Source organism: Anas acuta, chromosome 4, assembly GCF_963932015.1.
Source record: "Anas acuta chromosome 4, bAnaAcu1.1, whole genome shotgun sequence".
In the NCBI taxonomy this organism is placed as follows: domain Eukaryota; kingdom Metazoa; phylum Chordata; class Aves; order Anseriformes; family Anatidae; genus Anas; species Anas acuta.
Window position 1 is genome coordinate 31,675,790 of NC_088982.1, and position 26,734 is coordinate 31,702,523.

At 40.0% G+C, this 26,734-nt stretch overlaps 1 protein-coding gene across 12 annotated transcripts in view; it reads right to left on the reverse strand.

Annotated features, from left to right (window-relative positions):
- MAPK10 (mitogen-activated protein kinase 10) overlaps positions 1 to 2,704 on the reverse strand; it is a 120,578-nt gene extending 117,874 nt beyond the window's left edge. For 10 of the 12 annotated variants that reach the window (XM_068680532.1, XM_068680534.1, XM_068680538.1 and 7 more), the window contains exon 1: positions 2,407 to 2,704. In XM_068680532.1, coding sequence (XP_068536633.1) covers positions 2,407 to 2,409 — 3 coding nt within the window. In that variant the 5' untranslated portion in view covers positions 2,410 to 2,704. Of the gene's footprint in view, positions 1 to 2,222; positions 2,351 to 2,406 lie in introns of those variants that run through there. The other 2 variants (XM_068680536.1, XM_068680531.1) reach the window with 1 other exon arrangement.
- Positions 2,705 to 26,734: the final 24,030 nt, after the last annotated feature.

Consider the following 26,734-nt stretch of genomic DNA (forward strand, 5'->3'; position numbering starts at 1 on the left):
TTTTAAAAAGCTCATCAATAAGCTGGCAATATTTTCTGTTATTCAGGGATTAGCCTGAGAATTTAGTGGTTTATACTGCAGAACAGCTCATACCGCACAACAGAGATACCAAACACTAAAGCTGGGGATCTCTCTCTAAATGTGACCTTTCTACTTTCCAAATCTTAATAAAAATATGGTATCTCAAAGAGCAGTGCTAACATCCTGTTCTTTATGGCCTGCTTTAGCTTTCCCTTACTGTGTGAGTTTTGCAACAGCTTGCCAGCTATGGGTGAGCTTTATAACATTCCCAAATGCAATGGCAGGGAAATTTTGATAGCTATCCCTTTGCTTTCAAAAGCCAGATTTAATGCTGTAACAGAGTTGGAAGGTATTTTGTCTTACAATTACTCATCCATTGCTGTTAAATCTCTAAAAGGCTACAAACGTGCCAATCGCTTGCAGAAAAAAAAAAATAAATAAATAATTAAATAAAACAACAACAAAAACCACACTCATCTTCAAGATCTGCTCATAAAAGGCCCTTTCAGTGTGCACACATTTCTAACAATGAGGGGACATTTTCTACTACCAAGCAGGCAGAAGACAGGCAGATGAAGGCAACTAATTTTGCATGCTAAGCAATTTTTGCCATCACCCCTTTCAGAAACAGGCCTGTACTCCTAATACTGCTCCACAAAATGATAATTGGAACAGGACTCTGACAAATTATGCATGCTCTGAAACAGCAGGATAGAGCAACGTGTGAGCGTGCAGTTTGCTGGGAGTCAGGGAGAAGGAACACAGTTTAATGGCTGAGGTCAAATCACCTTTGTCATTGACATCTGCATCCCATAGAAGAAAGCCATTCATTTAGCCTGCAGGAAGGTAATTCCTGCAGCCTTTATATGCAGCCTTTCCTAGCAGCAACAAAGTGAGCACACAACAAGAGAACCCAGCAAGAAAATACTACTCCAGAGCATTCCTGGCCAGTGGCTCCCGAGCAGCGCTCTGCAATAGGGTTAAAAGATCAGAGGTTGGGTGCACTCCACTTTCCCCAGGAAAGGGAAACCAAACACAGCTTACATGTGGGCAAATACAAACATCCCTGTGCAGTAAGAACACCATCCCGTTCTACCTTAACCTATCTCTTTTGCCAAAGCTGGCCTTGCATGGCAAGCTCTGTGTCCTCCAGCAAACTGATTTCAGGCTTCTGATCATTTATGATATATATTTTATGATATACATTTCCCTCTTAAAACATTTCTACACTATGCCATCATTTTTTTGAAAATCTATATTTTCATACAGTGTTGGTTTGCCTTTAAACGGGTCTCTGGCAAAACTCACAGAGGGAGCAGGAGGCTGCATTGAGGCTATCATGAAGCTATGCAGCAAAATGACCCCCCATGTAAACAAGCTTACAATCACTCAGGACACAAATGCCGGGGAACATGCCCATTGTGGCTCACTGGAAGCACAGCCTGCTTATTCAACACTGCTGTAACGCTTCATTAGCCAGGTAAAATCTGCTTTATTTCTTATTAGGCCCCTCTGCAGGAAAAAAAAAAAAAAAAAAAAAAAAAAAAAAAAAAAAAAGCAACATCTTCTGCCGGAGGATTTCCCTGCAAAGCAACATTGATTTCACTGCAGTGTCTTCCAATTGTTGAATTCTCTCTTGCAAAACAACTGCCCTGGAGTGTGCTGTAAACACCTCTACAAAAAGCTCCTGATGGCTCCATCAGATGCAGTAGGCTTTTCAGTCCACTCATATGGAGGGGGAGTGATGCAGAAGACTGATGATTACCCGAGATGACCACTTCTTTAAAAACACCCCCTACCCCTCTATTCAACGCAGTTTTTCAAACACGTCCCCCCACGAACACCTTCCTTTCCTTGCCCCACCGTTCAGGTGCTTTCCAAAGGCCACGACTTCTCTCCTTCCATCTTCCAGTTGTTTTAGCATTACCCTCTCTCCTAAATTTACAAATTCCCATTTCAAATGGCTGCGTCTGGACTATATAACCCGCATAATGCACTCGTTTCCACTGAATTGCAAGCCAAGACACCTCCTTCCCCCCAAAGCCCCCAAGCCATGTTAGAGGCGATGAGGCTGAGGAGAACACGACTGTTTACATGCGCCAGCTGGTAAAGCACTCTCACTCCTGTCCATGATGTGCCTCTGCACTGCTCCCACCGCCACCGGTCACCTCGAGCACCCGAACAGAGCAGCTCATACACACCCGAGCACAGGAGGAGGACAGCTCTCCAGCCACAGACCCTCTGGCGGCAGCCTTCTTGCTTTGGTTAGCAGTTGACTTCATTAGCCAGCGTCCCTCTCCCCCATTTTTTAAAGCAGCAATCAACATTCATCACCCCATCTTGCGAAAGCAGATTAATCACAGAATATAAGCAGCAACCACCTACCATTCCGCGCTCGCCAACTGGTCTCCTCGTCCAGCAACCTCTCCCCCAGACCGTGACTTGAGGTGGTATTTTTCAGTCACATCCCAAACAGCGCCGAGGAAAAAAATGGGCTTTTTATAAAAGTAAAAAGAATAAAAAGATGGGCAGCTGGATTCGAGGCAACACAATGCTTTCCTCTAAAGAAATCAAGCAAAGCCTAGGGGAGAGGGTAAAGAGGATGGAAAAAGGGGAGGCAAAATGTCCAATAATAATGAAATAAAGAGCGGGGGGGAAGAGTGGCTTGCTGAATCACGCTCTTTCACTGCCTGGAAACCATTGTGCGGCGTGATGCTGGCTGTACCATTGTGCAACCTAGCAGAGGAGACAGGCAGGGGGCCTGGGGAATGGGGCTGCCATGGCAACTGGAAGGAGCACACATGACGTCAAACACCAAGGTCTCGCGGGGGGGGGACCGCGCGAGGGAGCAGAGAGAGAAGTCTCATCTGCAGCCACGGCCGTGGCACCTCCTGGAGAAGCAGGAGCTGGACAGCTCGAGCACTCACCAGCGGCAGCAGCTCCGGCAGCTGCAGCATCAGGGAGGGAGCGAGGCAGTGCAGGGAGGCAGTAATAACGAGAATCATTTTCTCAGGGCAGATAGACTCTTTTGTTTGCGTTAGCTGCTATAGATGCCAGGAGAAACGTCCATCACCCTGCAAAAAAATGCAAATATTTGAAATTCATTTCAGTTTGGTGCTCAAGGAAGGAGAGAAATCACAAGCCAGATCTTCGTGGCTCCCAACACAGCTCTACACGCAGCTACCACTTGTGGGAAGAAGCAACAAAACGCTCAGGACAGAGTCCCTCAGGACCCAAAGGACAGCTACCGATCTCCCCATCCACAGCACGTCGTGTCTCCTGCTGTGGTGCCCCACACTCCCAGCCTAAAGCTTGCTGCTCCTTCAAGACCCCAGGGCACAGAGGTACTACCTCAGCCTGAGCTCACAGAACCAGCAGAGTCAGCAATGACTCCAGACCTCCTCGCGTCCAAAAGGGATGCTGACCACCTTTCTTCCGTGCATGCCAAACTGCAGGACACCTCCTCTCTTCTGACATTGAACAACACAAAGTATACTGGTGAGACTACTGTGCTGGACCAGACTGCCGTGAAACAGAGAGTGCCAGTCACAGAACTACCACTGAGAATTTCTACCTTGTTGGAATAGCTGTCTTCTGTGAAGTGCAAACCATTTCATTCACCGTATCACCAAACACAGCTCCAAGAAACTCAGTGCAGCCTCTGCCAGCTATCTGAACACCCGTGGTACCAACTACCAGAGCCACGCACAGCCCCACACAACCCAGAACCTAACTCAGATGCTATCCTGTTCAGCCTAGGCAACAGGTGCCTCTCTAAAGGACACCCCAAGAGCCTTCCGCAGGCCATACTCCGACAGAGGAGGTAACCAATGAACTCCTAAAAGTGTTTCACTTTTTTACAAGTGGATGTTTTCACCTTGATCTGTGCATCATTCCTGCATAGACATATATTAATAAACATCTGTTCTCTCAAGGCCATAAAGACCTTCCTTTCAGCTGCCATCTAAGTGTCACAGTTGCACAAGAACTACCACTGCCTCTAATGCAGAGCGATAACAACCCAAGGAGGGTTTTCTCCCTTCCAGAGTCTGTGGAGTATCACCGCACAATACCCTGAAAAAGTGCTTAGAATCATCAAGGTTGGAAAAGACCTCCAATATTCTGGCCCAACCATCCCCCTACCACCACTCTGTCCCTAAGAGCCAGGTCCAACCTTTCCTTGAACACCCCCAGGGACAGTGACTCCACCACGTCCCTGGGCAACCCGTCCCAGTGCCTAGCCACTCTGAGAAGCAATTTCTTTTAATTTCCAATTTCCAACCTGAACCTCCCCTGGCACTTCTTTTGTGCTTAGTTTTCTTAAGACTCCAGACATACACTATTGTTATGCAAAATACCATAACGAAGTCATCTCTGTGAATAAAGCCTATGCATTAGCCTCTTGCACGCTTGTGCACACACACACTTCTTGTGAAAACATTTCAACACTTACTCATTTAGGGAAACATTCTGCTGCTGCAATCATATACAAATATTTACATGTGTGTATACACATATGTATGAGTTTATTACTAATCTGAAACAACAAGGATTTTTCCTTCATCCAGATATTTTAACTGTATTATCTAAAATGTTCAGAACATATTCAGGAAGAGGTTCAGTGGAAGGCAATAATTGTATGCATCAGTAGAATGGCAAACACCTCTGGAAAAATCATTCACTATTCGCGTAGTAGTGCATTAAGGGAAGGGGGTTGGAGCTTCTGGCACAATTAAGAGACATGGGCTGGGTGGAGGGTGAAGAAAGAAACAAACAGCCTAAGCTTTTGCAGAGGTGACAGAAGTTTCAGAACATAATTAGGGTATTTGTCCTTGGAACAGCAGATCTAAAGGAAAATAGCATCTTTGCAGATACTGCTTTTTGTGATAAGGAGATGCTGCTTTCTGGTGCTGCACAGCTATCCCAGCATTTCGCTCCATGCTCCTCTGCAGCGATTCCAGCTAGCTGTTTGCTGTGTCCTGCTGAGATGACTTACTGGCTTGGCTAAAATATACAAAGTTCCCATGAAAAGCATTTCAGTCTGGAATTGGCCCACAGCTAAACACTGAAATGGGTTGAAAGAGTGCAGAAAATGTGAGTGAAACAATTTAAACATGTTTTAAGGCTGGAGTCTATAGGCACCTGCTTTCCAGAACAGCTGCCCTGATTACAATGAGCAGACAAATGCTTCCCATAACAGGCAAGAGCAGAAAAGGGTATGAGATAAATATAATATAACCCTGATTGAAGCAAACATTTACAACTGGAAGATAGCTACAAAGGTCACCATGAGCCAATTAAAGTCATTTCAGCTAAGCTCTTATACCCCCTTTCTGCTTCTAAAGTGTTCAGGAGATCTGGTCTTTTTTAAAACAAAACTTCCTTGTTTTATTTTAAATATAAATTCCGAAATAAGTACATGGAACCTGTAGCCCAGAAGATGAACACAAGACTGTACCTCTGACCTACTGTCATCAGACTAGGAGCTCAGAGGTTTGAAGAACAATTATGTCAGGAATTGCTTACACTCACTTCTCTATTTAGATAAGTAAAAGGAGAGCCATCAACACAAAATGACAATGTTGAATGGAGATTCTGCTCCACCTGCATTTCCAGTTCCTTGTTTGATGATGCTATAGATGCTGTAGATTATGATGCTATAAAAATAATAATAATAATAAAATAAAAAATATGTAGGTAAACGAGATGCTCAAAGACCTAAGCACCACTTTTAACAGATGGAGGAAAGCTTGCTATTAACAGATTTTTATATTAATCTTCCAAAATGGTGCTACCAGGGGACCAGCAGCTATTACTCTGCCTGCAGTGGAAGCTCTTGGTGATTCACTGCTAATCCACATGAAGCCCGAGATAAAACTGGAATTGCTCAGGCAGTTTATGCCATTCCTCCCAGAGCCTGCTGTGTCTGCTGCATGGATGGCTGAATGTAGCAACTCCTGAATTGCTGCAGTTTGCAGTCTGGTATATTGAAGTAATTTGGAATTGGCAAGGGCTTAATGCACTGGGTTGCAAGCAGTGGTGGCCCGGGAGCTGCTGTACACCCTGCTCAGCTCCATCTGCCATACACAGGTCACATCACCATTCTCTCCAGCCAAGTGGATCACGTTCAATTAAAGGCAACTAAAATAAAATCCTAGTGACCAACAGTCTTAGTATTTTAAGGCAGAAACTAACAAAATCCATCTCTGGAACAAATTCTTGCATCCTACTCAGTGCTGAATCTAGAACTCGGTGGTTTCTCAACATCTGTTTCAATTATTAATATTATATTTTTATGATCTATCCTGATGTAAACGTAGCACAATCAGGCTGAACACTGAAAAAGTGTAATAAAGCATCTACAGGAGCTGGAACCCAGACTCACTGTTGTCCTTCCAGGGGACATGCTTTCTGTACATCAAATCCAAGAGTTCCTTTGTTCCAAGGCTGTTTCTCGTGTTTAAGAACTCAAGATATAAACTTTTTTTTTCCCCCACAGCTCAATGGTATGCAGTACAACACTCCACTGCATAGAACTTCTCACCTATTTTTAATAAAATGTATTTCAAATTCTTCCATCGATTTCATTCAATCTCCTTCTGTAGCATAATTACTGATGAGGACTGACCTGGACTCTATCTCAGGGAAAGGAACAAATGATCATGGATTTTATGCTTATCATAATCAAAATGCCTTTAAAACTCTCTCCTTTCCTGCATGATCATTACACCAGCAGCTTAGAGAAGCTCTTGAAGAGTTAAAGAAGCAGCACACACTCCTAGCACTCTGCTCACCCCCTGCCACTACTACCACTTCTTCTCCATTATACCACAAGGAAGGATACATTTAATCTCAGAATTTTTCATTTTGCTATATAGATGGATAAATGTAAAGCATCTGAGATGGTTAAATTGATATGACCGGCATCACATTCACTTTCTGGTCAACTACTATTGAAAAGCACAGTATAAACAGAAATATCTTATGGCCTGACTTATGCAGAGTTTCTGCAGTTATCAAGCGCAACCAAGAGACAAAAACTGGTAGCTGACAACAGGCAAGAATATGGCAGGGAAGGACTCGGCTGTTGGCCAAGTTCACTGTTATTTTCTGGAAATGTATTATTTTAAAAGCTGAATATATATATATATATGTATATATATATATATAGTAAAGAAGAAGAGTACTTTTAAGAGAAACTGTCAAATCAAAATATCTTTTCACTACCTGTATATATCTAAATCAGTGTCCTATATAGCATAAAGCAAACCTACATCACGTCTGCATGTTACAATATGCAGCAAGAGGACAGGCACTAACACAGGAGAAATATGCATGTGTATGCGTGCACAGGAACGTACAAATTAGATCAACTCAAGTATTCACACTCAGCACAATTAGGAAAAAGAAGTTCTGACCCCAAGCCCATAAATATCTTCAGATGGATGCATGTGTACTTCACTGGGCAATGAAACAGATGCAAAGATTGTTCTGGTAAGTACTTCATTCACCACTGAAATGGGTTGAAAGAGTACAGATAATGTGAGTGAAACAATTTAAACATGTTTTAAGGCTGGAGTCTATAGGTACCTGCTTTCCAGAACAGCTGCCCTGATCACAACTTCAAGTCCTAGAGAAACAGGAGCTTCCTAACAGGCACGAAAACTCCATCTCATCTGTAAACTCAACTGCTGCATTTTTAGTGAAAGTTATTTTAGCAGTTATTTGAATACAGAGATACCAAGAGAAGTACTTCAGCACACCAGAGCACTGGATTTTGTGACAAGCACTCACCCGCACTCTTCTGTCTACTGGCAAGAGATACGTGTCCTGTAAAACTCTAGCAGATGAATACACACTAAAATTAACTAACATAATTTTAAATAAACTTATCCTGGATGTTTTATTATCCTAATGATGAAAAGCATTGCAGAAGGTGCTAAAAGTGCCATAAACTGAATATCTTCTACAGAAAACCATTATCATTTTAAACTGCCATATGAAGGTGAAAACAAAAAACTGCTCAGGTATAATTTAGTTTTCAATTGCCGTTTCCTGTATTCAATAATTCTTCCAAAGTGCATCATTTCACGCTCGATTTTCCCTGCAGAGATACATAAGGCACACACCAAGAATTCAATTATAAACGATTCCAGTTCAAGAGAGCACTAAACAGAATTTAAACTTGTCTGAGGAAGCAAACAAACAAAAAAATCAACCCCTTCCCCAAATGAGCACTTGCCTCATTTACACAATATGGATACACATCCACCATCTTCAACATACCAAAACTTCACCTGAAAACCGTGACATGCTTATAGCTGGCTTGTGAACGTTTCTACACAGTTCACTGCACTGCAACCCAAAAATTAAATCAGACTCTGACAGATGGTGTCCAGGCTGTCTGAAGATATTATCTGCTGTATAAATATTGATATTAATAAGTTGCGCTACAAGTATACATTTTGAAAGAATATAGTTTTCTATCTCGAGCCTGACTGACAGCAAAAAGCCTCAGCTGTGTTACCATGGCAATAGTACGTTCCCAAATGTAGGATTTGTAAAAGTTGGACCAAGAAGCTGAACACTGCTGTATTCAAAGTTGCTCAGACCCATGGAAATGGGAGAAGAATGAATGTCTAGACTTGGTCAATCACATCGATATCAGTGCCCTGTTGACAGCTAAACTTCCTCTTTTCTTGAAAGCTGACTGGCTCCTGGAAAACTTCCAGAGCTTTCCAAACATTGCCTTTTCTTAAGAAACTCTTTGTTTGCAGATTACCTGCCTGGGAGCTGTTTCTCTTCTTCAAGTCACATTTTGGATAACAGCTTGTGCAACCCATACTCGTAACTCATTTTTCTCACACTCACCAGGTGATGTTTTGCACTCCTAACTCCCTGAGTCTTGCACACGAACAAGCCTCTGCTCCCAGTGCTCCAACTCAAACTGTGATTATACAATGTCAGAACTAGTAGCACATGATCCATTTATTTCAATGCAATTGGTTGACTATCTTCCATACATTTGGTTCCCCCAGGTATTTCTCCCAAATACAGTTTCTACAGTTTCAAAGGTGTTCTTGTTCAGATTTGGGAGTGCAATAATGGTAATAAACAAGCGTTTGTTAATGTTTTATTTCATCTCAGCCCCGACCAATGCAATAGGTCAAGAAGACTTCCCTTAAGCTAGGGAGATGTACAGACTATCAAGACAGAAACCAGCAGTGAGGATTCTAGAATCTCCTGCAAGTTAAAATGAATTATAGCATACAAACTCATTTGAGAATTTGGAAATTCATCCACAGCCAGACAGCTGTGTCAACCACCCAGCACACCTTATAAGAGATGCTCCTTCTCAAAATATGTAAGAATCCTCTTCACCATACCCACTTTCTGCACGCGTTTTCTGTCCCAGGCACTGTGACCAAAGGGAGCTCTGGATGCCTCGTCCCAGCAGAAGCAGCTCAGGCTCTCTTATTTCACATCACACTGGCCAGCACAGAAACAGAGGAGCAGAAGAAGAACCTGGAAGACCCTAATTTACTCCTCCTTTCTCAGCTCCAAACACAATCCAAGGTCTCTGCTCATTAGCACTGCAGAGTGAAATGGACACAATGGTAATTTAATGCCACTCTCAATTGGAATTTGCAGAGACAAGCAACAGATAGAGAACGAGGGCCTCAGAGTTGTTAATTCCACGATGTACTCAGCTGCCTCTCATACAGCATTATGCACATTTGGCAGAGCAACATTTTGAAGCACCAGATTTTAATATTGATTCTGGAATGAAACAACAGCTAAGTGGAGATGATGTACAAACCTGCCGAGCTAGACAGGTCCATAAATTCCCCAAAGGTGCAAAACGTTGATATGAAATTAGTCTAATTCCAAGCCAGCATAATTTCATTTCAAAATTGAAATAATAGCTGAGATGCAAAAGAGACCGTGTTCTCCAGGCATTCTCATTCCACTAATTGATACACTGTTCACGCTTCTAATCCTCCCCCCTCTTCAGTGCCTCAGCATACTTCTCTTTTCATTTCACTCTGCCATATTGCAAAGGATGCCATAGAAACATCAAGAAAGAAAAAAAAAAAAAGGGACACTCATGAAATGAAAATCCTGCCTAAGCTAGAAAAATATAAGGATGGATCCCAAACTATATATCTCACTAAAAAAAATAAATAAATAAATAAATAAAATAATAAAAACACACAAATTGTGTGATCACGATAAGTACCTTTACTGGAAGAAAATATCTGTTCTGAATACTCTCTTAATCTAGCAAATTATGACAAATCTACAGCTGGTGCCTAGAGTATGAATTGAGCCCACCACGAAGTCTGATACAAACTACCCAGCTGTCTGTCTTCCTCTCCCATCCAAGCTGCAATGTGGGACATACTTCAATTTACTTCTCCTTTCTGTCAGACAGATGAGGGAAGATAAAATATGTCGCTATGACTTGGAAGATGCTCATGAAACAGTGTGTTTCTTCTTTGCAGATGACACCAGGTGCGTGTGTCGAGCTGCTCAAGGGTAGGAAGGCTCTGCAGGAGGATCTGGATAGGCTGAGACCAACTGTATGAAGTTCAACAAGGCCAAGTGCCGGGTCCTGCACCTGGGGCACAACAAAAGTACCTTAAAGGAGTCTGTGTCAAGGTGGGGATTGGTGTATTTTCCCATGTGCCTGGTGACAGGATGAGGGGGAATGGGCTGAAGTTGCACCAGTGGAAGTTTAGGGTGGATATTAGGAAGAACTTCTTTCCCAAAAGGGTTGTGAGGCATTGGAACGGGCTGCCCAGGGAAGTGGTGGAGTCACCATCCCTGGAGGTCTTTAAAAGACGTTTAGATGTAGAGCTTAGGGATATGGTTTAGTGGAGGGCTTGTTAGTGTTGGGTCAGAGGTTGGACTCGGTGATCTTGGAGGTCTCTTCCAACCCAGATGATTCTGTGATTCTTTACATCACAATTTCTAAGTAATGTCTTGGCATGGATTTCTTCCATGCCCAGTACTTTGCCTCCCAAAACAAAGTACCATGTGCCCAAAATAACATGTCAATCTCAAACAATAAACTAAAGCATTAATCCATCTCTGGGTCAAAAAAAAGGAGATGGCTCTATACTGTTCCGTCACACCCTGTTATCATTGCCTCTGAGGAACCTAAGGATAAAATTAAGGTCCTTTGCTCTTCAGAAACAGTGTTCTGTGCAAGTCTTCTCTTCGTTTCACATGCTATTACCTTTGTGTGTAACACGGTAAGACCTCTCCCCACGGTAACACAGCAACTTCTGGCATTGTACATAGCTCAGAATACATTCAATATAGAAATGGTTACCTAGGAAAGTAGAACAGAAATACCCTCAGCACACAAGCTACCCAGTAGAATGTTTTTTTTAGAGCTCTTTAATTTGCATGTAGTATGCCACATGAAGATAGTGCCACAGAACTCAAGTATCTCACTAAACACAGCTGACCCTCACTGTTTGTAAAGGTGCCTTCACTGTATTTAAAATAGTAATTTAAACAGTATTATGACAATTGTCAATATTAATGTGATAATTGTTCAGATATGTTAATGTGAAGAAAACCAAATTCACTTTTTTCTCTATAAGGTTTACAGGAAATTAACACTTTTTTTTTTCCTTATATCTTGCAATAAAGCAAAGGACTTGAAAGTCTTATCAAATACAATTCATGAGAAATTAGTCAAAAAGTATCCTGAAGGAAACAAGGACAAATTGACAGCAGCAAAGTTATCTAATCTGGACCGCAGTGATGACTGCACAGTACAATTCAGTAAGTCAAGTTTACAAAAAAACTTAGAGCACCATCATTTCTTTCCTTTTTTTTTTTCAAGCCAGTTTCCCTAAATAAAACAAACAAACAAACAAACAACAACAAAAAAAAAAAAAACACATTTGAAGAATTTCAACCTGAAAGAATATTTAACTAGACCATGGGAAAAGCAGTGCTATGTTTCATATCTGCACAGTTCAAAGTACACCTTTTTCCTTTAAGGCTTCTATCTTTTGTCCATATATTTTAACTAACATATCTCAAAGATAACCTCCTAATCCACTTGGTTACATGGCTTTCTGTTGAAATGCTCTCATTAACACAGAATGCTGCTGGAATTGAGAGGAGAAGCTCAGCGTTTTGTTCTGAGAAAGTTGAAAGACTTAACATACTGCCAGCAGCAAGTCAAATATAAGCATCACCTTTAATCTGCATGATTGCCCAGCAAACGCTTATAGCAAAGCCTTAGGTTTGAGTTGGCACTAAAAGGATTGGGAAAAGACATGAGGGGGGGAAAAAAAAAATAAAAAAATCAAACAACTCTTCAAATGTGACCTGTAAAAAAGAAGACATGCCAATCCATAGAATTCCTAGAAAAGGCATGAAGTTTGAATTCACTTTCCTCTTAGATTAGACATTCTCAGCCAACAGGAAGGAATAGGAACAAATTCCAATGTAATTTTAGCTTCTTTCCTATCACAAAAATCACAGAACAGATGGACAAAATGCTATACAACGAAACCTTCACTGAGGACTACGGCACCAACAGAAAAACTGCCTTAAATAGCCACTTACAGGTTACCCCAGATCACTTCACTGAAAACCGTCTTTACTATGCATCTTCTTTTGATAGTGTTGGTTCAGTAAAGAAACCTAAATACCTAGGAACTGTGCATCAATGCATCTACCTTTTGGGCCTGTGGCTCCTTGACCTGAATTCACATCTCGAAGTTGTGCACTAATGCTTCCCATACAGTGCTGGGGAGAAACTGGCGTCCAGCTGAGCTGCTGGCACTGAGGACAGCAGCCAGCTCTTTAACCCAAGGGCAAATACTTATAACAGCAGCATGTCTGAATTCCTTGCTCTGTCAAGAATACCGTCTCCAGGTCTCCTCTCATAACCCTGGGTGCCTACAGCTGTTCTTTGAACGGTTGGAGAAGCACCACGATTTTTGTAGCACAGCTGGAAGAACCGGTAGCATTTTTAGATACCAGCATAGCAGCATAACTACTTTTCCAGACAGAGGTGGGCTTCAATTCACTGTGTCTAAGTGAATGCAAAATCCAAAGCCAGAAAGAGAAACTTGAGAAAATGGTTCACCTGTCCATTTTGTTAGAAGGGAAATTACAGAACTATCCGTTCAGTTTACATAACTGTTTAAGAAGGCAGAAGGATCCTTTGGAACACTCAAAAGAGCCACAGACAGTGCTTTAACCACAAAGCCACTAACATGGCAGGCACTGACCTTTACATCTTTCCCGCTTTATTTCCCCTTTCTAAACAAAGTACCCACAGCCGCATTCATGAAGAGACTGATTTAATTACTAAGTATGTTTTCAGCCTCTCAATAGTTGCAGCTCTATCCTGTTTCTGGATCCTTGCATTTAAGAAAGATATAGGTGACTATCTCAGCAGCTATGTACAGAAAGGCACAGAACTGGAGATGACAAGAAAAAGAAATGGTCAAACTTCACAAACGTATGCTTTTAAATAAACACAGTTCATGAATGCTCACTCACCCTTGCTGCAATTGCTCTTAGTAGGGAAACGGGGATGACTCTGATGAGGGTTATCAGACAGAGCAGTCCGAACATTTCAAACAACTATTTATTTATGCTTAGCTACTAACAGCTGCAAATGAAACACTTTAACACATTAGTCAAATATGAGGTACAGCAATACAATGCTGTACAGGTGGCTCACCTTCATTTGATGGCTTTTAGTCTCCAAGGCAGATGGAGTAAGAGGAGTTCAACAAGAGAAGCTGTGATCAGAGTGAACTGTTTTTCTACCCCAATATGATCACTGGTGTTTATATACAGCTGTGTACAGGTAAAGGCTAGTCTTGTCCAAAAGCTTCCTACTATACTTTGCTGAAAATCAGATTACCCTGGATTACCCACACTTACATTACCTCCTGGGCATCACCTTCTTTCAGCCTATTCAGACAAGTATATTCAATTTGCAGTTGTGTTTTCACCTTTTCTTCTCTCCTGCTTTTTGCTCACTTCCTTCATTTAGCTACTTCATTTCTTCTGAATGCAATACTTAGAAGAAGCAGAGCTCCTTAAGTATTACTGGAAACTGGGTTTATTTTGTAAATATTATAAAGGAACAGTGACACTGCTAATTGCAATGTTTATTGCAAATAATGAACAAATAGCTCTGCCACAGCACCTCTTCCATCAGCCTACTGACAGTATGCAATACTAAGGCAGTTCACCTTCGACAAGCTAAGATGATTCAAGTCTTTCTGAATATGAAACAGAGCCTTGGACAGCAGAACAAAAGTAAAAATAGCAAGCGTTTACTCCAATTATTAGCTTTACTTACGATCACTGAAAAAAAACCTTTGCTTTTAATATCTACTCTAAGTCCTGCATATTTGGATTACTTCAAGTGTTAACATTCTAGTTAGTAATTACTTACCATCGGCCTAGTCTGTCACAGTTGGTCCTTATGTGCACCTTTACAGAAAGAAGACATGACACTGAAGTCAAGCCACCGAATCTTCACGTAGTCCTATCTCTTCTTGAGAAGACACTCAGACCTAAACAAACAGAAGAAATAATCAATTTTTCATGCTTTCTCAGAAAATGGAGAAACAGCTGTTTTTCTAGATCTCATCTAGATAGTCAGCTACAAACATTATTGCATGTATTACATATACATACATGTCTATACTTACATATAAAGCAGCCCCTTTTATATAAAAACTAATATTGTACAAAAGCCAGCAAAAATCTAATTTTATTTGATAATGTCATACAAGGCTTACGATCAATTTCCACAGAACTACAGAAACACAACTTAGAATTTCATTTTTCCTATTTTCAAATTCTTTGTAGGCCTGTGTTTACCAGGCAGGTATGTACTGAAGCAATATTACTGTTTACTACACAACCTATTTCAGCTAGTCTTCACTAGTCTTTTTCCTCATATTGCACAAGTCTCAACAGGGAAAACCACTGCTAAAGCCAGCAAAAATAACATGAAGCAGATTGAAGGTATGATTATTCTTATTTCAGGTTCCAAATTATTGATAACCTCAAAGAAGACTTGAAAGAATTGACTCATTATTATTAGGCCATATTTATATTCCACGTAATTTATTATATATATGTTGTGGAACTTTTCTGATCCCTACATGCATGGTACATAAATAAGGCTTGGGTTTTTGATCGTTTTCCCCAAATGAATGCTGTATAATTTGGTTAACAGTGTGGGGAGAGAAGACAGCATTACTTCAGCTTTCTACTTTTCTCCAAATATTACAGAATAGCTTTGACTGGTCAGCAACTTTGGGTTGTAAGCCTGCAGTCACCTCGTGGCACTGAAAAATCTGAAGAAACTGCACATTTTCACCATGAACTCCCTGAATTTTCTGCTCTTTGCATACCTATTTCCACACACACACACAGCAATGACAGAGCAGAGCCAGAACCCACTAGTTATCTTGTGCACAGCCCGCATCCGACCCTAAGCGCACAGCCTGGCAACGCAGTGGCCTGATACAAAGGTTTATTCCACACTTGGCTATGTTTGTACAACATGGCCAAGGAGATCCATGCAGTCCCTACCAGGTAATTTTTTCCACGTTGCCCTTCAACAAGCGTGTTCTTCCCTGGTGGAGTGCTAGGAAAATCCCATCACCCGTGCAAATGAGGAAAACCACCTATGACCCATCTTAGGCAATCAGTGTTTGGCACCTTATCAACATAATAAGGCTGCAAACTGGAAACACGCACGTGCTTCAGTGCTAACTATACAGAAGCAAGAACTGCTGGAATTAACCTTCATTGCCCTTCAGAAGTCACCTAGATCAATTTGAAAAGGATTTTGCAGACTACCGCTGTTACAAGCTTTGTACTCCCAACGTGCCACTTGCATCTTACTACGTAACATCCTCTAAGCCCATCCTTTATATCCCACTGCTCTCTGCACCAAGCAGTCAGTGTCTGCTCTGGCACACACTGGAAGTGATGAAAAGCCTCCCAGTGAATTCAGCAGTAATGCTTCAACCCTTAGGCAGGCAATTTGTCAAATGCTATGCAAATTGGTGCCTTGTAAAATAAAATTTTACTCCACTGCTACTGCATCTTAAAAGATGTGGCTGAGTATTTTAAACTTACTGTCTTTCTACCAGAGGAGAAGAAACACAAGAGCAAGAATAACTACACAAAACAGGCAAAAATGGAGGGTGGGAAAGAGTTACAGCCAGCACTCAGTAACTATACCAAAACATATCAAAAAGCAAAGGATAGGGAAAAAAAAAAAAAAAAAAAAAAAAAAAAAAAAAAAAAAAGATCTAAAAAAAAATAAATGCAGAGGCAGATAATTTAAAAATGACTCTTTTCCAAGCCTAAATTAATTGTGTTTTTAGAGTGGGCATTCACAGAAGAAGCAACACACTTGTTCAGTTAGTACGAGAGAATCCCAATTATGAGCACAGCCCACAAGTGCAGTAACATGGAGAACTAAAGCAAAATGGTTATGCACAGGAAGTTTGTGTTTTAAAGAACTGGAGCTATTTAATAAAAATATATCAATCCTTTTCAGAGGCTGGGGTCTGTGTTTCTACATTGTGTGAGACTGTTATATGTTCACTCCATTTTGATTTTGATCAACAGAACGGGGTAGAGGCAGCAAGCGGCATTCCACAGACCCACACACAGGTGTTAACACCAGCACAGTCACCTGCGAACACAGTACCACAGCTGCAGCAGCCTCATTTAATTCAACCCTTCCCATCCACAGGTAGAGTTGAAATTGGTCAAGATCCTAGGACAAAAGGTGCCAGGGGAGATAAACCCAGTATTTATTACTCAGCAACCAAGACCAAATAGAAAAAAAATAATAGTAAAAGAACCTCACCAATAGCCTTTCCAATCCCACATGGCCAGCTGGCAGTGAATGATAAGGGAAAGCACTGCAAAGTGCTTTTTCTCTTGCTTTTATAACATTGCAATCTTATATGTGGTATATGGCACACTGCCATTTCCATTTTTGAGTGCAAAAGCCTTGTGCAGAGAACAGGGAGTACAGCCAATAGAACCAGATCTACTGAGAACTCTGAATGAAAATTTATTGTTTCATGGTGAACAGCATTTTTTTTGTTGTTGTTAGTTTACTCTTGATTTTCAGCATTATTTATTCAAACAAACTATTAAAAGACTATTAATAAAAACATGATCAAAAAGGGTGCCATTTGTCAACTCTGCTTCAATTCCTTTTTGCCAAAGGCTTTACGGCCATACAACCCATGTATGAATTGTACTCTCCCAGGAGCAGCAGAATGCCTCACGTGAGAGCCTGTGGTAGGCAAAGGCGCAGAGCTGTCAGATCTCAACCCAGCCAAATGGCATGGAAGTCACTGCATTCAGCCCCACTAGGTTGCAGTAAAACATACCCATTTCTAGAAGCAGCTTTGACCAACCTGTTGTGGTGACAAGCAAGAAATCACTGGAGATAAGTATCCAACTGTACATTCACAGCCACGCCATTCCAGAGACGTCAGTCTAAAGACTGAAGGGTTGGGGTGTCAGTGGAAGGACTCCACAGAAGGCAGCATTTTTGGCTAAGAGCTGTGCATAACATATGGTAAGTAATCACTAACAATTAATTACTCCTATGATGCTATGAATAATGCAGATAAAAGGCAAATACATAAGAAGAATAACAGCGAAAGGCAATGTTGATAGCAGAGATGAACGATTCTGGGTGGATTTCATGTACACCTGGTTATTTAGCTTTTTTTTTTCTGCTCATTGATGTAAGAACCAAAGTATACTTCAAGTAATCAGGATTTTTCTGTTTGTTTTTGAAGTCACAACAGAACACAGAACCACATAGACAAGGACCAGCCACGAAGGACGGAAGACACACTGTGTTATACAACTCGTGGCTTCCCAGTGTAACCTTTTATGCCAAGAGCCTCCATTTTCAGATGGCAAACACGTATTCTCCATCAAATTTCTATTCCAACTACAAAGTCATCAGACTTCAAAATATTCCATTCATCCCCCAGCTTTTTCACGTAACAGTCTGTTTCTGTCCATATTACTTACTCAGTTGTATTTATGGTACCTTTTTTAAGCATTTCCTCTATGCTTTTGAACTGCTCCTGAAGAGGATAAATAAGCAGATCATGAGACAGCATCCTTCTTGCAAAACCCAGATATTCCCAAAGCCATTCTAGGAAGTTAATAAGTATACTGGAAAACTTAAAAACTCAAGGATAATAGCAGTAAGATTAAAAATCTGTAAATCTCAGATTAATGGTAATGTAATACTGTGAAACTGACATACCAGTGTAAAGAAATACTAAGATTAATGCTAACTAAATTATCTATTGTACTGCCTCTATTAGAAAACAAAAGAAAAAAGATAAACAAAAACATACAAGTTTGTTTTTTAAATGAAGTTGTGTGTATTTTAATGGACTTTTGTATAAAAGTACTGCAAAACCTGCTGCAAGTGCAACCATTGTAAACCAGTGATGTTTAACAAGTGTTTTGAATAAACTCAAAAGATTTAGGAAAATTCCTGAGGTAAAATTTAACAGAAATTAAATAAATGTTAGTAACTCTACATTGAGATTTTTCATGGGAGATTTTCTAATAACTTCGCAAAGGTCCGGGTCCCAAAACAGCTGAAGGAAGACTCAAAAATAACAAAAAAAAAAAAAAAAAAAAAAAAAAAACACGTTCCCACAAAAATAAAAATCTCAGGCACATCTGAACACAAAAGAAAGCAGATAGTTATTACACTCGTGATAGAGAATAACGTAGGCAAATTGCTTTTTATGCAATGGCAATTGGATTTACAACTTCAGCAACACAAATAAATATATATGTTTTTAAAAATTGCATCTGGTACATATTTTGTCTGTGCTGTGCCTATACACAAATGCTTGATGAGGTCATATTGGACCTGCTTGCTGTTTTCACCTCCATGTTAAACTGAAATTTTAGAAATGGTTATGAGAAACAAATAATAATGGATAATTAACAGTTTTGAACTCACAATGCATGAAGCCAATAAAATATTTTTGGACTCAATGTGAACTCCAAGGAAATTTTAGCAATGTATATGGGATGTGCATAAACGCTTTTACCTGCTACAGCAAGCTGAGAAGTACAAAAGCACCTAAAGGAGCTGCAACAGTGGATGAAGTGAGGACTGAAAACATGCTTGGTATTGCCTTCTTTCTCTTTGTAATGCTTTCCAAAAAGATACCAGCTTTTTGAAAGACTAAGAACCAAGAAATAAGCTTGTGAGCTGGCAAATTTAATATCTGAATTACACCATACTTCATAAAGTTAAAAAGTAATGTTGAGGCACTTTTAATAGGCTCTTTCTCTTCAATTAATCTACATAAAATAGAATGAATTTTTACAGATTTCACTGCACATTTGAAGTCTTTTTCTCAGCATCTGCAACTCTGGGTCATACCTGTGTGTTTCCAGTATTTGTTTTATTTCTTAACACTACACAGTGATATACACACTTCAGATTTAGACTTGCTTCTGATACAACTGCCACGAGTAGTTTTGTAGTTGGAGTGTAATTCTTGATTATCAGTTTTATAGGACCTATTTAAAAAGGTTAGGATTATTTTGTTATCCAGATACCTATCACAGGTAAGTAAGAACTAAACCAGGTCATGTATATGTTTGTAGTGGACTAAAAGTATTTTTTATCACTGTTGTATTCATGCTTGCATGAATCAGCATAATAATGCAGTTGTGCTCTAATCCTTTGACTACGATTAAATTGACTTACATGCAAGAAACAGCTAATACCAATGTGTTATATACCGTTGGTAGCATTTCATTTGCAAAAATCAGTGCTATAACTTCATATTTCAACATGAACTTGAAAAGAAACATTTTAAATAACAGGTTTGGTGGTGGTTTTGTTATTAACTCATCCTCAAGTACAAAAGATCAATATAGAACACAAAACAAACATCAATATGGTGATAAGGTCACCAAAAATTTATATCCCAGGTCAGACTGCAGTAAGTAAACCAGATGAATGTTGTACAATCTTAAAAGCTTTAGTAAGAGGTAATCTGGAGAAGGAACAAGGCAACTGAACAGACTTGCAAAGTCATTGATACAGCAGTATGAGCCAGCGTGGTATTTAGGACAGAGTTCAGTTTTAAACTTGTTTTAAACTATTACTATGAATGAGGAAAAATAGCATCAAATACCTCAATTAACAAGCAGACCTTCTTGACACAGAAGGACAGCAAAAAATTACATCTCCTAATATACCTTGGCATACAAGACATGGTTTACAAATATAACACCCAACTATTTACTGAATTTCCACCGTGACCACGTATGAAGCGTTAAATGTCTCACTTCACTAAGGGGTACATTGGTTATAGAAGGAGTAAAAGGCTTTCAAACTTGTGTCAAGACAGGTTATGAACTCTGGTCTTTTAGCACCCATTCTTCTGTGTAGTTTTCAAGACAACTGTAAAGTAGATTCAATGCCATTAAAACACAACATAGTAGTTACTACCGCTGCAGTTGCATGAGGGATATATGCTATTCTTTGCTTCCAAATAGGAAATTATGCAAAGACACACACAGTATTATAATATTAGATTTGCTGGGTTTATTTGACCACTAAATCCCCCAATGTCAGATATGTTCAGAAATCCTAACAGCATTAATCCAGGCTGACTGCTCACAAAATAAATAGTATCCATGGGGACTTTGCCCCAGACACCACAAAAATTGACTGGCATGACTAATAAGAAAAGCAATAATGACAAAGTATTGTTCCTTACATTCTCTTTTCCCCAATGTGAAAAATATAAAACTTGCATGACTGTACCGATGCTTGGTGGGGTACAATGTCGTACAGCAGCAAAAACTTGTTTAAAGCTGCAGCAAAAGACATAAGAAAAAAAACAAAACAAAACAAAAACTTCTAGCAGTAAAGCCCTTGCTGCCTATGCCAGGAGTTCCTGCAACTTGTGCTATCTAGATGACACCTCTGAAACCTCTGTATAGAACTGGCATTCTGTAACATCACTTCTATAACACGTTCACATTACCACAAGCTAAGACCGTCTTTCTTCAAGCAGCAAAACACACCAAACTTGTCTTTTCCTTGAAGTTTTCCTGTGTATGTGGTCTACCTAATACATAATGGAGGTGGTTCTCGGGTAAAAAAAAACAGATCTTTTACCCATATTACAGGCCATGGCAGAATATTGCCAGCTGCTCATATTTATTCCAAGGAGGCATCATCCAACTTGGTCTAGCTTTCGTCAGAAGCACACCTTAAGCATTTCAACCTACGTACACAAAATAACGTAATACCTGCGTATGGTCAGAAAGGACCTCTTCCCCACCACCATCTCCTGTCATGCTACTTCGAGTCTACTCTAAAATAAGGCTATTGTTTTATGTTAATAAAGACCAAAGGATAAACGTTGTCAAATACAACACTGAAATATAACAAGTTTTATGATCCTAAGTCTAACTTGGCTTCTGTAAACCGAAGTGTGCAAATTATACTTAGGCTTACAACAAGCACACCGTGCAAGTGTGTACTTGCAGAGCTGGAAAATGAATTTCTAGGTTCACAAAAAAAAAAAAAAAAAAAAGAATATAAAAATAAAAAAGTAATCTCCCATGATAGTTTCCATGAAGAAATTTTTTCAAAATGAAATGACTACTTCCATTCTCTGCCAGCCCAGTTACGCTAATTTCTAGCAGCCATTTCTTGTAACGATTGCTATTTGTATTAATTACGACGTGCTTCTTTCCTTGCATTGCTTTGTGATTTATTTTCACTAGATGTGCCATTTAGAGCAAAAACAGTGGAATATTTATAGGCTGTATTTGAACTGGGGCAGCATGCAGTGACAAGCCATACCAGCACTTGTTTTTTTGCTTTGGGATTCTTGTGAGTTTTAAGCAGTATGTAACACCAGAGGCAGACAGAAGGTCCTCCATCATCCCTATTCTCCAAGAAGCCTCAATATTTAGCCAGGATAAGATGAATCCAGTATTTCAGCACAGTTCTGTAATCCTGCCACTCCTGCTGCACAGAAAGGCAGGACCTTTTGTATGAGGCAGCTGCTCTCCCTCCTCCATCCTGCAGGTTTGCAAGCACCACAGTACACCTACCATCCACACAGGGAAGCCATTCCCAATTCACATTACATCTAAATCAGCCAGAAAGAACAAACCTTTCTTAGCACCCAACTCCCCAGTGCATGCCTTGGGCAAGGTCCTGTTTGCAGGGCTGCACTGGTGTCTCCCATGTGCCAGGCCAAGCGTGCACTGCCTACTTGCTGAACACACTCATGGGTCAGGAGACAGAGACAGGATTTGCTATCCACTCGTGGCTTCTGACTTCTTAAGCAAGTGCTGGTGTCTCAGGTGAGGAACAGCTCCCCCTGCGAGATGTGTGTATCTGGCCTCTACATCCTCAGGTCCCCCAAGCACTGCCCCATAAACCCAGATACTGCACTCCCTGAGATGCTATTCCTATCATATAATCGTTCTTAATGCTACCGACTTCGTTACTTCCAAGTAGTTTAACCAACTTGTGAAGGACTAATTTCGTCCTTGGCTTACATGATAGGGGTGGGGGGGAAGCAAGGTTTTGTTGTCCTGATACTATTTCAGACATTTTGCTGTATGGATTAGCAAAGGAAAAAAAGGGAGGGAGAAAAGAATTCAGTGGTCACACCTGCTTCATCATGTGAATGTTATAACCAGAGCATGAGAAAAATCAGGAAAAGGAGAGCAGCGATCCTTCCTAGCCATTTCAAAAGAATTTCCATGCAGTGATGTGTGGCACAGTCTATCCCATAAGATAATAGTGAGGTTTCCCCCCTGCTACCGCCATTGACTGGTTATATAATACCTTAATGCATTCCTCCTTGGTCTCTTCACAAAAGCAGGATGAGAGGATGTTTGATTACTTTGAGGAACCTCCTGCTACATGTATTTTAACAAGGCTGAATTAAGTGAAGCATGCTCCAAGGGGTGTGTTTGATGGACATTGACATTCATCTGATTTAGGTTAACCAAAAAAAAAAAAAAAGAATCCCATTTGTTATCTACTCTAAGACAATTGTTTTTATAAGTTCATTGTTAAACAGATTTGCATCCCCTCTTCCCCCAGTGGATTTGACTTTTTCAGAGCATTCTACTGAAGGCTTAAATGAATGCCTCACAGGTCAGCAGTTTCCTTTTCCTCTTTCCCTTCTAAGAGCTTGGATTTGTGGGGAGATGCCACAGTCTGATTTAGGACGACAGAGCTGGTGGTAGTAAACTACTATAATCCTAAAGTAACAGAGGTTTACCTGGCAGGAGGGAACTGTAGCTTATTCCCTGTGAGATTTGTAGTTTAGTGAACAAAGGCACCGTGCATGCATCCTTCTAGCTCTGAAGAGGTTCTCTGCAGCATTGCAAACATGACTTGTCTGCAACACAATTCATCTCTAACAATAATTTTGGTGGTGAAACATACAGAGAAACAACAAGCCAAACTGTATGTTACTGAATAATGCTCTGCACCAAGAATAATCACCTTCAGAAATTCTTACTAGTACTCACACAGGTGCTTTGATTTTCCTAATTCAGATTTTAGCCCTTTGTGTAACCAAATCAGTACCAGCTGTTTTCTCAGACATCATCTTAAATGGCCAATATTTGCACTAGCAGTAACCTTCGTGCTTAAGACCTGGTACAGCCTCTCTCTTAAGTCCTGCTCACCACTCCATCCAAGTCCCTTTTACGTATGGGAAAGGAAATTACATTACTTAAGTTGCATCAAAGTTCATGCTTTGGCTTTATTGGGATGTTTTTCACTTGTTGCATTTATTTAATGAACCTAGCAAAGTTGCATTTTTCTCTATGGTTTTGTTCAAGAAAAAAAAAAAACAAACACTTGTCAGTAGAGAATTTGTCTATGCCTGTCTTTGACTAATAAAACATTGCCCATCTTTCTCAATTTCAACTTCACCTAATGCAGTTTCAATGTCTAATACACATCTGCAGAGAACTCTGCAAAAGCAATTGGTTTTAATGGTCTTACTTTAGGAGCTTAACATGCAGCTTATTTGTGTGTTTGTGTAGATGCTAGTTCGGTGTGACAGAGCTCCAGGCACTACAGCATTACAAATAATGTAGTCTTCTGCTGACAAATACACAAAGCCATCTAAGGCTTATAAGATCTTCAACCATGTCTTAAATCTAGCAGTCATCTTCTTCATTATCCTATGAGGCCAGAATGAGGAAAGGATTTAATCATAGTTTATGGAAAGGAGAAACCAAGTCCTGGTATTCTTTTTTTTTTCCTTTGCCTCTCCTCTTTTATATTGTTATATTTGAAAATTAGCCAGGATTTAGGATGTTTTCTCCAGCTAATGGCTTTGGCCTTTGCATTTACTCTGTTCCTGCTCCCCATATGTGACATCAGGCTACAGTGAGGAAAACTGAGGGATTGTTAAAATACTACATTAATTTATCTATACTTTGAGTTATCCTTTCGATTAAGGAGCTGAATTTAGCTAAATGATCTACATAGCATTTGAATAGATTATTTCAAATAGTGCGTATTATAGGTCTCTATCTGGTGTTTCTAAAGCTAACTTGGAAACAAACAAATTTGGAAGGATTCTGGCACCTGCTGGCCAGCCTGAGATGGAGGCCACCTGCACCTGCCTGCTGGGCTGCAGGAATTATCCTGCAAGCCTGATCGTTTCTTGCCTTTAATGTGACGGTGCTAGTTGTTAAGCAGCATACTTTGTGAAAATGTGTACAATATATCTGCTGAACTTTTCCAGGCACATGACAATATGCAGCATGCAATCAAACAGAGTTGGGTGGCTTAATACAGTAGTATTTGTGGCTTGCATTTCTTAAGGACTGACTTTTCACGTAACTCAGACAGCTACTCCAGTATAGCCTCAAACTCTTCTTTTAATTCACAGTCACGCTTATAAGACTCGTGTTTGATCATGAACTTACTAACATAGGTTATTTGCCATTTTTATCCCAGGAATTCAATTGCAAGCTGTGTGGAACTTGAAGATGAATTTGATTTTATCTATGAGTATTAAGGTTAAATTTATTTTGAGGTCATACACTCCTTCAGCACTTAGAGGCTTTAATACACTGTTGTATGTGCATGGATAGCTTTTGCAATAACCAGCAATAATAATTGCTTGTCAGATTCAAGTTACTTGTAAGTTATTTCTGCTTAACCAAAATGTCATTGAAAGTATGTGAAGAAGCCTATCAAGGAAAAAAAGTACATAACACAAGAAGAAAAAAAGGTTAAGCCTGCAGACTCCTCTGTGTAGTATAATGGAAAGCAGAAGTCCAAAACGAGCACTCCACAACCACATTTCATTACCCTTGTTTTACAAATCCCACCTTCAGGCTTTCAATTTAGACTGTAGCACCACAAACGGCCTTTTAAGCTTCATGGCTGCCCAAAATACAAAATGATGTTCCCAAACTGGGCAACGTTTCCCATAGCAAAGTCGTAAACCACAAAGATATTACACATGAATTCTCAGGCAGAAACACCAACCAAAGGAGCTGGAACAGAATAACAATGCAGTTACTCTGAAAGGCTGCCATCCTGTGGCACTCGGGGTATGCTGTAGTAGCTTGCTGCCCGGAATTAATGGCCTGTAAACTCTGTGAAGTGGGATGGACTGCATGTATTCGAGACAGCTCGTAGGTAGATAAATACTTCCTCATTTCTGTTCAATATTTAGGTAGTTTGAAGAGAAGGCTGCAACCTCCTGTATGTATCAACTGCATCATAGCGCAGCTCATAAGTCAGGGCTCAGTTTAAGAGCTTTTATTTCCATCAGACAAACTAGTGAACATAACTTGAGAATATATTAAATTTCATACTAGTTCTCTGGTAGTGCTGTCACATTAAGCCATAAATCCTAGTTGCTGAATTTGCTGTACTACATCTGAGGAACCACTTTTCATGAGTGCTTTACTCCCTTAACCTATTTGTTACTTGATTTGAAAGACTGTGGAGAGAAAAAAAAAATCCTGTAGAGGTCATTCCTTTAGTGCATAAATAGTATTTTTAAGTAGTGCATATTTTTCAGGGTAAATCAGTAGGACTTCAGGATAGACACTTCAGTATTTGACCCCGTACCTGATTAACTGCTTGTACTTCAGTTCTTGCTCTTCTTTGTTTGCTGTAAATGCATGTTACTCATTAAGACTAAGGAATACATGTTCCTTCTGACAATTATAGCTTTTTGTTTTTCATAATAGGATGAGTAGAAAAAATAATTTTGTTTGCATTATGATGTTATGAATAGCCTGTGCACATGAGCTAGGAACAAGCCTTCATATTTCCTTTCTCTTCTGGGAACAGTGCTACAATTCTAACCCTGTTCTAAGAATACTTTATGCAACAAATAATACAAATTCATAATTAGGATGAGCTCGTAACTACTTAAACTTATAATTATGTAGCAAATAGTTGTAGGAAAATGGGACTTCCACCCCTCAGAGAAGCTTTGTTAAAAAGGTTAGAGAAAAACAGGTGCCTGACAATTTCTACTCTATTAGAAATGATCAAGGAATCACGTGCAGTCAAATTACAGTGCTTAGAAATGTGTATTCTCAGCTACTTCGGTAAGGACTACATCATAGCTTAGGAAGATGCATG